The sequence below is a fragment of the Perissodus microlepis genome, chromosome 23 (genome assembly GCF_051167445.1).
Source record: "Perissodus microlepis isolate ML-2025 ecotype Zambia chromosome 23, ASM5116744v1, whole genome shotgun sequence".
Lineage (NCBI taxonomy): Eukaryota > Metazoa > Chordata > Actinopteri > Cichliformes > Cichlidae > Perissodus > Perissodus microlepis.
Genome location: NC_140482.1, coordinates 11,810,218 through 11,823,061, shown reverse-complemented (window position 1 = coordinate 11,823,061; position 12,844 = coordinate 11,810,218). Strand labels below are relative to the sequence as shown.

General features: G+C 40.8%; 1 protein-coding gene across 7 annotated transcripts in view; it reads left to right on the top strand.

The window, feature by feature from the left end:
- zranb3 (zinc finger, RAN-binding domain containing 3) overlaps positions 1 to 12,844 on the top strand; it is a 127,672-nt gene that overhangs the window by 86,101 nt on the left and 28,727 nt on the right. For all 7 annotated transcript variants that reach the window (XM_084920508.1, XM_084920510.1, XM_084920509.1 and 4 more), the window contains one exon: positions 9,977 to 10,081. In XM_084920508.1, the coding sequence (XP_084776634.1) occupies positions 9,977 to 10,081 (105 nt within the window). The remainder of the gene's footprint in view (positions 1 to 9,976; positions 10,082 to 12,844) is intronic.

Genomic DNA, 12,844 nt, shown 5'->3' with positions numbered 1-12,844 from the left:
CATCATTTAAAAACTACATTTTGCATTTACTCGGATAATTTTTCTCAAATTTTAATTTTTAGTGAAACAATTATGCAAAAATCTAAGAAATCAGGGAGGAAGTACTTTATATACTTTTTCACAGCATTATAAACATATTTTGCTGGAACCTGCCTGCTAGAAATCTGAGTAAATCATGTTTCTATGATTGACAGAGGGAAACTTTTACAAATACACGTGCAGCAGCCAAAATAACAGTCACCGGTAACACGTTATATTTGAAATGAACTGCGATAACGGGCCGTTAGACTCGCTGATCTTGCTCTAGCTAACAGCACCGAACGCCAAAAGCGACATCATATCTGCTGGTGCAAGCCACATTTTGTAGAGGAAGAGGTTTCAACAGTTTGAAAAGATGACACTTTCTTATTTCTTCGCATCTGGTTTTGACTGCTTGTTCAGTGATGATGCAGAGGTTCTGTCTGAGTGGCGACGCCCATCGTTCAGGAGAATCAGCACTAATATAAATGGCCTAATAGTAACCCATGAGGTACTTTTATTTGAAGAGTGCAGGTGTTTTGTTCAGTATTCAAGCCAAATGTTCTTTTAGCCCCTTCCACCATTGAAGCTTGTGGCGCGTCCTTCCACCAGCAGACTAATACAAGCAAGTTTAACTGCAGTATGGCTCTGATTACACTCCTGTGCATTCTTGGCACTCCTCTCGAGTGCCACTTGCCAACAGACCTTTGTATTGATTGCGTTGTGATACTTGACGCCCTTTTGCTTCATTCATGAGGGATCAAATTCCTTCCCCACTAACTCAGATAAGAGACAAGAGGGTTTTACATAAAGAAGAGCAAGACGCTGAACTGAATCACCAGTGGAATCTTAGCCTGACAGCAATAGACAAGTGTCATGTACGCGTGGCTGAGACGATAAGCTGAGGAGATAAATGTCTCCCGCTGTCGTTTAAATGATAAAGTGGAGGAATTCTGGCTGGAAAGCTGTCACATTGGGATAATCCTGGACAAGGCAAAGTATTCACACAGGGGCTACTCGAGGCACAATCAGAGGAAGATTTGTCACAGAGGCTTGAATGAGAAATATTGAGAGTATTAGTAATTTTATATCCATTTACTACACAGCAAACAGTTGTTTTATTCAAGGGTTCACTGGCCCTACTCTTTGGTGGGTGGGTTCTTTGACTCCTGTCAAGACCAGGAAGAGCTGATAAGTGTGGTGAAGAACCTGAGGATAGTTCAGAAACACCATATGTTGGACTACAATTACTTTGGCATGTTGTGATTTCTCAGACTTTTCTTGCGCTGTTGTTACATGTGACAGACCACTGAATAATGGAGCAGTATAGCAATCCACATTTGTCAGGACCTGCACACATCGATGACTGTTTTATTCTTAGAATATCTGGAAAGACTTCAGTAGCTATACGTTCATCAGGCTTTTGGAAGTGCATGTGGAGTTTTAGTGACAGCAGAGAAGTGCAGAACAAAGACTTTGAAGAGAAAAATGAGTCAATTAACCATAAGCTGTGTTAATGATAGACCCTTGGTTATTGGACTGTAAAGCCTCAACGTTGGCATTTTGTTATCATCATCTTGGTTTTATTGAAACTGGATGCAACCATATTTTTTAGAAGCCAGTGCAACGTGAGCCTGATGAGCGAACACCATAGACTGTGTATAAGTGATGAACGTACCTACAATGACGTCGCCTAAAGGTTTTCTGTTTCCCGTTTTCACTGTCGTCATCTTAGCTTTTTGGAACCAAACATCAGGAGTGACTGTAAACAGAGAGATACTGTACTCTCGTATACTAGCAGCCTGTTATGAAGCCAAAACATCTTTATCATCCATCTGGACACTAAAGAAGAGTTTCATTTTATAAACTACACGTTTTGATTAATAAGACTTGAAACTAGAAACTGAAGTCATGAACTTAAGGCACAGGTCACAGGAGCTAAGACCATTTACCCATGGACTCAGAATGGCCACACCTAAAAAACAGTTTTTTGGGTTCTTCTTGACACGATATTTCAAAAAAAGTAAAAAATGAGTATGCATGGTCACAATACATGATCCTAGCTGATAAATAAAACAAAGTCAGTTATTTTAGCACATTTGTAAAGCTGATAGTGAACAGAGTTGATGCTAACACTGCTTATATCCACAATAAACCAATGTCTTGAGCCACCCCACATTTGTTTATATTTTGATTCAAAGGAGCTTATTGCTCAAGTGATCTTGCATTAAAAAAGCATAAAAAGTCTCCTAATTCAAGGGATGTTTTTTCTTTGTCTTCACATAACAGAATCAATCCTGAGATACTTTGTTACCATGTAAAATAGTAACAAAGTATCAATTTTCTTTCCCATTTCTTTACTTGAAACTGTGAAAAAAGTCACAGATTACACGGTCTGATTGGCATGAAATAGTCTGCACCACGATTGCCTCACATTATTTTTATATTACTGAGCAGGTTTCTCCATGCTATCACTGGTAGCAATGCTTGGCTAAAACATTAATTATTTCAAGTAATGGGCATTAATCTGTCTGTCAGATTTAGTCACTCATGAAAGGTAACCCCTGTATTGGTATGTGTGTGTATACGTATGTAAAGCTGTGGTCAGAAATTTACATCCACTCCTCATTAGTATGAATTTCATGGTCATTTTGGGCTTTAGTGATTTCTTTGAGCAGTCCTTTTTAGTGGTAGAATGATTGGACAGCAAACATCTTTATTGACTTAATAAACAAGAATTGGATGCATAGGTTTAAATTTATTTCAGATTTCCTCTAATCAGGAGTACAAATTATACATACACTTAAGTAAGTAGTGCTGGAGGCACACTGGATGTGGATCCTTTGGTTTCTGTGGAATATAAAGTGGGGTGCAGTGGACTGTCTTTGTTTGAGGACATCATGTGGAATTTTGAGTTTAGGAGCCAGGTTAATGCCTGGGGCGTTCCTGAGCATTCTTTGCGGTGTGACAGGATGCATTGTCATAGGGGGATGTGCTTCTTCTGCAGCATTGTTTAGGTGGGTGGTACATGTTAAAGTATGTCCAAGTATTGTAAATACCACCAGGACCAAGGGCTTCTCAGCAGCATATGGCTTTGCAAAGAGATGACCATTAAAAGCAACTGTCAGTGGTTTTAATGTTTTGGCTGATCATCATTTTATTCAACCTGAAAATAAACATACTTCTTTTATTTATATAATAATAATAATAATAATATCTTATGTTTGAATGAAACCAATATTTTCAGTTGCTTTCCTCATGAGCTTGTTAGTGGGAAGCATAGTGTGCCTCTTTTCAGTCACATCTAGCGGGGCTCTAATCCTGCTTCATGCTGTTACAGCACAACTCGCTCCACCATTCCCCTGACTCTCCATGATATTTATTTTACCATAATCCAAATAAACACATGGGCGTCTTTGCACTGCGGGTACAGCGCAAGAGGAAAAAAAAACTTCCTAATGTTGATTTGTATCTCCAAATCCATGTGCCAGCTGCCAGCAGGTATTAACCTTTAGGCTTTATCCTTTCTCCTGCCTCCTGCCTGTCCTCTCCGACCATCATCTCCATGCCTGACGTGGCTCTGAGAGCTGAAACCAGATTGTGGCTTTTACCTGAATCCGCCCATCAGCCTCTTTCTTGTTTGGTACAGTCGATGTTGTTTGATTGAAGTTAACTCTGAGGGTAAGTGGCTTGTCGGTCTTCAAATTGGCAGTAGTTAGTGCTAATGAAGCAGTAATAACCTGGTAAATGTTCTTTATTGTGGTTATTTTTTACAGTGATTATGCAGATGCTTCCAAGCCGCTGCGGTATGATTACCTATAATTACAGTGAGGTATATTCTTATGGGTTTATTCCTGGTTTTTTATCCTCTTCATAATGCTCATTATTTTTGTTACTAATGCATGCATGCATGCTGTCACAAGAGAAACAGGATCTTCAAACATATATTAGAATAAAGGTCGTTAAAACAAGCAAGATCACTAATGAGCTCCTTGGTTACCACAGGAATTACCATGGCAACCAATAAAGAAAGAAAGTGTGGCCAGATTACAGAATTTAAATGAAACTAAATTCAAGTTCTGTAAGTTGGTAATTAAAAATCTGATTGCTCTGCAGACAATCCCTAAAGTTTTAGTGCAGAATGAGCTACAGCACACAATGAAACTAATTGCATGTGAACGCTGCAAAACTGTATATTCGGTTTCTAATTACAGACAGTTTAGGTCCTGCAGTTACTTTTTATTTTCCGCACGGGAGTTGTACAGGAGAAGTACATAGTTGTACTGTTGCTCTATGGCTCTGTGAGGATTAAAGAGCGTTTAATTCATGGCTATTTCACTAAGAGTCTCTGAGAGTTTTATAGGTGAGAGCAACACATCCAGGTATTTTGGCCTTTTTTCAGCTTCTGAAATACGTCATGGCAGAATTGTTTGAGAAACCGCAGTAAACAAATTGCTAACATTATAATAGTTAACAGGGGTCTTGCAAGTTAACTAGCACCCTGCAGTCCACTTGTTAACATTTACGTATTGATACTGTTATTATACTGTTTTCAGATCCAAGCCTGTCTCTTCAACAGGCTTCAGTGCCGTGTCCCTTGGTTTATAATAAGCCCAAGTCCTAAAGAACTATTCAGTTGTAGTTTGAACCCTGTAAAGCTTTTTATTAGCGCTGTTCATGGGCTGGAAACTTTCAAGCTAAGTTTAAAATGTCAGCATTAATTACAGCCCTCACGCTCGCTGAGTCCTAATGCTTCAGAACAGATGAATAAAAATGAAGTTTTCAGTCAGGAGATTAAGCTTGGGATCAAAACTTTCTGATATCAAATAATTCAAATGATACAGTAACATATGAATTACTTGTAGTTGGGCACACGATGGGACCTGGTACCTGTACCTCACTTATTGACCCTCACTGTGCACTTTCATTGGAAACATTTAACTTAAACCTTTTAAATGAGGTCACCGCTGTGTTTGGAGTAGCATTATGATAAGCGGGCATGGCTAGTGGACTGCTACTCTCCTGAACCCTTCAAAAACTCACTAGTATTAGTTTTTCATCCTCCTTGCTGTCTGGAGTTAGTTTATGTAATTACAGGCCACTTTTACAGCCCGCTTGTCTTGATCCAAACAGCTCTGCGGCTCTTCTGAGAGGAGAGGACACTGATCTCATTTAACTTTACTTACTTCCCATGTCTCCTGATAACAGAGCGTTGTAATCCACAAGCTTTTTACGTCATCCTTGCAAGAGAGTCTCCACATGAAAAGCGGTGCTTTAAGCTAAATCGATACACTGTTTCCTCTCCTCTAAACTTCATTAAGCATAGACATTGCAGTATTCTCAGCCCAGGTGTCCAGCACCCAGAGAGAAGAGAACTGATTGTAAGAACTGGGAGGATACAGTGCAGGACAAGCATTTGACTATGGCTCTCATTAATGTCTGCTATCTAAAAGAGAAATGCACGGCATTACAAGAAATTATTCTCTTGTAGCTAATGAGAAAAAAGAAAGTTCACACAGAGACGCCCACCTTCTCTGACACATAGTTAACATTTATTTGATAGCGTCGGCAAGGTTCTTTGCGATGTATCCCTCCTCCTTAGCTTGAAGTTATATAACCACAGTATTATCCTGACATTTCTCCTCATCGGGCGAGTGAAACAATAACGGCGCTGCCTCGTGATTCGCTCCAAAGCACGCTCGGCGAACGGTTGTATCTCTGTTTGCTTCGATTACACCAGTGAGTCAGCGGCAGAATCCCACGTCTCACCAACTGCTTGGAAGGGAAAACACGAGGAGCCACTCAGAAACGTCCAAGCATGAAGGGCCTGTGTGCAGTGTAGTGGTGTCACTGCGTGTTCGAGCACTATTTATTGCTTCACAGACCCTCTGATAGTTTTTTATGGGTCTCTCTCTCTGTGCCTTGTGAGTGGGAGTGAGGGTATCTTAGCCAAAACTACAGATTTTTTCTTCTTTGCAGATCCATAAGTATTTGGACAGTGACATAATTTGAGGTATTTTGCCTGCGTATGTCAGTATATCCATCCATCCTTTTTATTTAAATTATTCAGGTCCAGCTCTCTCTTTTTCCTCTTCATGAGCTCCTGCTGGTTGGACATTTCCGAAACCTTACCTGGGAAGTGTCCAGGAGACACATCCTAGTTAGATTCGCAGACCACTTAAGCTAGCTCTTTTTGATGCAGTGGCGCAGCAGCTTTGTACTCCCTAATGGCTAAGGACCTCATCCTCGCCCTACAAATGAGCACAGACGCCCACCTCATGAGGAAGCTCAGAGGTGAGGGTAGGAACAGAGATTGACTTGTAAATTGACGGCTTTACCTTCACAATCAGAGTTCTGTTTACCATATCAAGCCAGTTAATTACTTGTACCACCGCAGGAGCTGCACAGGTTCATCTGTTTTCCTCCTGCTCCACTCCTCTCCTGCGTATGAAAATGACCCTGAGATGCTTGAGCTTTTCCACTTGAGACAGCAACGCATTGCCAACCTGGAGTAGGGGTCCACCCCTTTCCAGCAGACAACGACTTCAGACTTGAAAGTGCTCATTTTCCAACCTAGCTGTTGTTTGATGTTCTGGAAAGTGCTCCACAAAAAGCAAAGAACTGATTCTTGATCCACCGATTTTAATGCAGTTTTAAACATAAGAATTCTTCGAATACTCGGATGCAGTCTTATACAGTCAGTAACCACGGACATCTTCAAATGCTGATTTTTCTACCTTAAGATGCTCTGCCAGGCTTTCACTGCAGCGCCATCAGTTGCTGCTCGTTTGTGGGTCTTGCTGCTGTTCAGCCATCTGTGCTATGAATCACTGTCCCACAAGTTTTTCAGCATTTGGCTAAATCTAAGCAGAGTAAAGCCGTTTACTCTTCAGCATTCCTCCTGCTACTTCTATCAGCGTTCACATCCTCAGTAAACTTCTATTCCATTGGCAGCCGAACATGCTCATGGATCACACTGCTTCTGCCATGTTTCACAGATGATGTGGCATGCTTTGGATCTTCTACAAGTTGATCTTGTAGAAGCTCCAAAGGAAAAAAATGTTGTTCCAAAACTGGGGAGGAATGCACCAAACACTTCAGATTGATTTGGACACTGCTAAAGTTTCTGCTACTGCTAATATTTCTGTGTGGCTGTAAATCTATTAACAATCATGGAACATTTTTCCATGAAGCTGAAAGTCTACATTTCTGCCACAACTTGATTATTTCATTTGAATCCATTGTGGTTCTGTACCTGAGCAAAACTGCAAAATTTCTACTGTGCATAGAATTTGGGACCTTAATAAAGCTATTATTTACTATCATTTATAATATTTTCAAGTAAATTGTGGATTTGTGATTGTGTGTGTGCCTAAAACACCTTTAAAACAACCTCAAGGTAGTTTTATTGCATCTCGCTGTGATTTATTCATAATTTGACATCCAGAAAAAAATGAAGAAAATATCAGATAATTAATCCAGAATTAATATTCATATCAATCTGTACGAAAGAAATATAAATATATAATACAGCTCTACAGTATATAAATCCCGTTAGACTTCCCGTCTCACAGGTGTAGGAAGAAAAAAGTTTTGAGGCATCTGTGAGCAGTTGTTGCTTTGAAATCACTTTCTACCTAAGATTTTAGTCCCTGTTGGAACTAGAAAACTGATCTTACTGTTTCTGGAAGGATGTGCTTCTTGTGAATTGTTTAAATATTCTTCTGCTTTGAAATCTATCCAGGTGGAAATGTATCTCAGCGAAAGAAAATTCAAATTTGAGTGTTAAATTCAAATTTCAAGTGCATTTGTCAAAGGAAAATATAGGCTATAGCTATACATGTTTATGAAGCATCCATTACCTTTTATACAAAGACTAAGTAATGATCTGCTTCAGTGGTTCTCAGTTTTTTATCTGGTATAACACAACAGATACCTCACATGGATGAAGTACTCTTCATCCATAACAATCATACTTGTTATTAATCTCTGTCTCTCTTTCACAGCATGTCTTTATCCTGTCTCTCACCCCAACCGGTCGCAGCAGATGGCCCCGCCCCTCCCTGAGCCTGGTTCTGCTGGAGGTTTCTTCCTGTTAAAAGGGAGTTTTTCCTTCCCACTGTCACCAAAGTGCTTGCTCATAGGGGGTCATATGGCTCTTTATGTATTATTGTAGGGTCTACCTTAAAATATAAAGTTCCTTGAGACAACTGTTGTTGTCATTTGGCGCTGCATAAATAAAGTTGAATTGAATTGAATTGAATCTTGCCATAAAATGAATATTCATGTAATTTTGTTAGGGTTAGAGGTTCAGTGTTGAGGCATTTTTATTGAGCTCTGGGTTTTACCATTTACCCATTCCTCTCTGCTTTTGGGGGAGTTTAGTGAATTCATTTTAACTATTTCAATATATAAAACACTTACCAAGGTATTAAAGCTGTTATAATTTTAGTCATATAGTTAAGCTGTTTTTACCATTACTTTATATATATGCAATTATTCATGTTTCTCAGATCAGTTTATATTAGTTGAATGAATCTTTATATGGCTGCTGTAAAACAATACTTGTTCCTGTGTTTGGGAATGGTTGCTGATCTGTAACATAGCTGTAATCCTTATTACTGTTGGCAGTCATACACAAATGATTCCCCGGCAGGTTTAAAACTATAATGGAAGGCTTAATGACATGTGAAGCTCGGTAACGTCGATCGTAGTTTAATTAAGATGTTTTTAGCTCATATCTGTATTTCTGACTGTGTTTATTCAGCTGTGTCTCATGGCTTTCATTTAGTGGACTCAGTTGTGAGGAACTGACATAAGTACACATAAATGCATATGATTTACATAAAAATGTACATTTATAAATATAGTCATATAGTTATTTAAAACTCATATAACCATGAAGGCGCACAGTTTCTAGTTCAGCAGAATTATATTGTATCTTTGGCTGTGTTTACACGCAATTTAGAGATAGTATATAAAATATATGTATGTGAATAAAACTATATAGTTGCGTGTTATGATCTGCAACTCATTTCATCAAGGAAACTTGGTCAGCATCATAAACTGCATATAAACGATGGCAATAATTGAGCACTTATTGTTTAGTGAAGTCCCCTTTGTGTCGTTGCGATCTTAGTGTTTTGAAACTAGATGTGACCAGTATGCGGTGGATCTGACCGAGGGACAAAGCAGGCTCATTAGCTAACAACCTGAGACTGATAAGCTGTTAGCCAATGAGCTGTCAGCCTGATCAGTACTCCTCTTCTTCTTTAGGGGTTGCCACAGCAAATCATCTGCCTCCATTTCACACTATATCTAGCATCCTCAAAATAAGCTTCCTGTTCTATTCAGTATGACTTCAAAGTAGCATCTGAGCACATAAGCTTGTCAGAAAAGTGTTCACTGATCACAGGTCAGTGGACCCTAAGGCCATTTTCCCCTCTATACTGCTGGACACCTTACAGCAACCAGAAGAGTTGCCCTCTGCTGGCCATTTTAAATTATTGAGGTTTCTTGTGTTTGTTTTGTTTTGCTTTGGTTTGAGGTCTCTTTCCATCCATCCTTACCCTTTACTAACGGCTTGTCCAACTGGGGTTAGAGAAAATCCAGCCAGTCATGCAGAAGGCTGCCCCTCCATGAGCCAGGTTCTGTCAGAGGTTGTTGTTCTTCCTCAATATTTACCGTGTAAATATGAAGCTCTTTGAGATGACTGTGTTGAATTGGCACTTTATACTGAACTGGAATTAAAATGTTTCAAAAGCTACAGATTGCATGGCTGCCTCCAAAGACTTCATATTAGATGATGAAGGGCAAATGTGGAGTAACAAACTATAAGTCAGGCTAAAGATGTTTAGAAATAATATTAGTTACAACTTTACAATTACTAACAACTTTACTTGATGGTGGTAACTTTGCTTCAGGCTGTCTCCTTCGTCTCTGTCTCCTCATCTTTCAGGACGGAGCTTCGCTGAACTTGAGTTTCATCCCATTGGACATCAAACTAACCAACTGGGATGACCTGCCCGAGGCCTTCAGCCGGCGCAGGGAAAATCGAATACAGGTCTGCCCTTCCCGCCGGGCTGAGTCTGGATATGTGCGCGTCTCTTGCGTGCGCTTTGATATTCATGAATGTGTGTGGGTGTGTACGTGGACTGGGGTATTCACACCAGGGAGATGTACCTACTTAATTTGTTATTACTGTTAAAACACTTTAGAGGCAAATTAAACTAAAGTTGACTTCTAGGTTATAAGATGTGCCACTGTTTGCTTCTTGTGATTGATTGCAAAGACAAGAAAATGTAGCCATGAGAAGAATTTAAGATGATGGAAAAGTCTGCATATGCTAGAGTGTGGAGCTAAAAGTTTTTCACTTAGTGTGCCCATAGGCTGCGTTAAGGATGACCTTAATTTTAGACTAAGATAATTTAGTTTCATATCTCACCAGTGGAGCTATCGCTTCAATTCCACTGACCCAGTGAAGATGAGACATGAGGCAGTACGGAGGTTATTAAACCTAATGGATGTGTGTGTGTCACTGGCATGTGAAACTAATGACACCTCTGATCATGAGCAGGAAGAGCAGCAGCGCACCATTGGGCCCCTGACAGATAGGTGGAGTATGGACGCCCACGTTTCACTACTGCAGGGCCTGAAGAAGGAGAGCAGGAGAGGGAGGAGGACGAGGAAGTGGAGGTGGCAGACGATGGAGATAGGACAAAAGAGGGGGGGTGGCTTGGGGGTTTGGGCTGCCGAGGAGACGGGCAAAAGAAAGTGTGCAGTTTTATGAGGGTTGTTAAAGGAGACAGATCATCGCCTCAAACGACCCAAAGCACCAACCAGCTAATATTAAATCCTGCAATCTGCCGTGTCGGTACCAGCTACTGACAGAAGCCCCGCCTGTCACGTTGTTTATGTTGCTTTGTTAAACCGAGGCGTGAGTTACAGCCATCCTCCAACCCATCATTTATGCCCCGTTACACTCCAATTGTCCATCACAATCAATACTTAGCAAGCGGTTTAATGCGGGATGTGAAATGTCTTGGATGGGGAAGCAGTGGTGTGTAAACACTCCTACAGCCAGAACAACAACACTGGCAAATGAATCAAACCATCTTTGAGATGAATGGTCAGTAATTACAGAATATGTATTAGAATAATCTTTATTTAATGAAAACTGGATAATGTTTCTGTGAAGATAATCATTAATTGAGGTTAAAATACAGTTTAGTGAAGAGAACACAACCCAAATAGTTTTCAACAAAAACCGTTTTAACCTCTTTGCTTTTATATTCTTACTAAAGCTACTCGGTCCTTATTTACATTAAGCGAGAAGTTGCACCTGTAGTGTAGTTGGCTTTGGTGCCGAGGCTCAGGTCATTGTTTGTCTGAAATAAGCCAAAATAGCTACCAGACCCCTTTAAATTAACATTTTTGTGATTGGCTGGCCCTGCCAAACAGAAGGTTTTAACAGATGGTGTGCTCACACTTTGAGCTCTGTAGTTATAACTTCAGTCAGTCAGGCCTAGAGACTGGTAAATGGTCGCCAGGAAAACGTGTATTATCAAACTGTTTGGCAAGAGGTCGCAGGAAATTACTTGCAGTTGATTGGTGTAATAAGTCACAATAATAATAATAAGTCTGGATGTGGTGCTGCATCCAGAATTTTCTAGCTATTTCTTTGGTCACTAGCAGTTTACCACAGTTGCACACTCACTTAAACTAATTGCAAAGTGGTTGTGAAACTGTTAAAAGTCCAAAACAAACTGGAAAAGGAGAATGTTTGCTTCAAAATAAAGTAAGGAACAACAATAAGAAAGAGACTGGTAAAAATGGCATCCATGGAAGAGTTCGAAGGTGAAAAACAAAAAGATCAAAACGATTAAAATGGCCCACCTCACTGTTACCAAAACACATCTTGATGATCCCGAGACTTTTGGGAAAATAATCTGTGGACTGACGAGACAAAAAATTCATATAAAGAACATCAAAGCAAGGGTCAAACATGGTGGTGGTAGTGTGATGGTCTGGGCCTGTTTAGATGTTTCAGGATGTGAACTACTTCCGTTAATTGATTCATCCATCCATCCATCTTCTTCCGCTTATCCGGGGCCGGGTCGCGGGGGCAGCAGTCTAAGGAGACAAGCCAAGTCCTCCCTCTCCCCAGCCACCTCCTACAGCTTGTCCGGGGAAACACCAAGGCGTTCCCAGGCCAGCCAAGAGATATAATCTCTCCAGCATGTCCTGGGTCTATGCCGCGGTCTTCTCCCAGTGGGACATGCCTGGAACATCTCGCCCAGGAGGCATCCTTGTCACATGCCTGAACCACCTCAACTGACTCCTTTTGATGTGGAGGAGCAGTGGCTCTACTCTGAGCCCCTCCCGGATGGCTGAACGTCTCACCCTATCTCTAAGGGAGAGGCCAGCCAAATGAGGAAGCTCATTTCTGCCACTTGTATCCACAGTCTCGCTCTTTTGGTCACTACCCACAGCTCGTGACCATAGGTGAGGGTAGAGACGTAGGTCGATCGGTGCATTGAGAGCTTAGCTTTTACACTCAGCTGTCTCTTCACCATGACAGACCGGTACAGTGTCTGAATCACTGCAGCCGCAGTACCAATCCGATCCCTTCTCGCCTCACTTGTGAACAACACCTCGAGATACTTGAACTCTTCCACTTATGGCAGGAACTTGTCCCTGACCCGGAGTGAGCACTCCACCCTTTTCCTGGCAGAAATGAGATTCTGAGACCAACCAGGTGAAAGCCTTCTGCCACTTGGCTACACCTAAAAATTATGTCCATAAAATTATACAGACAGAATCTGTG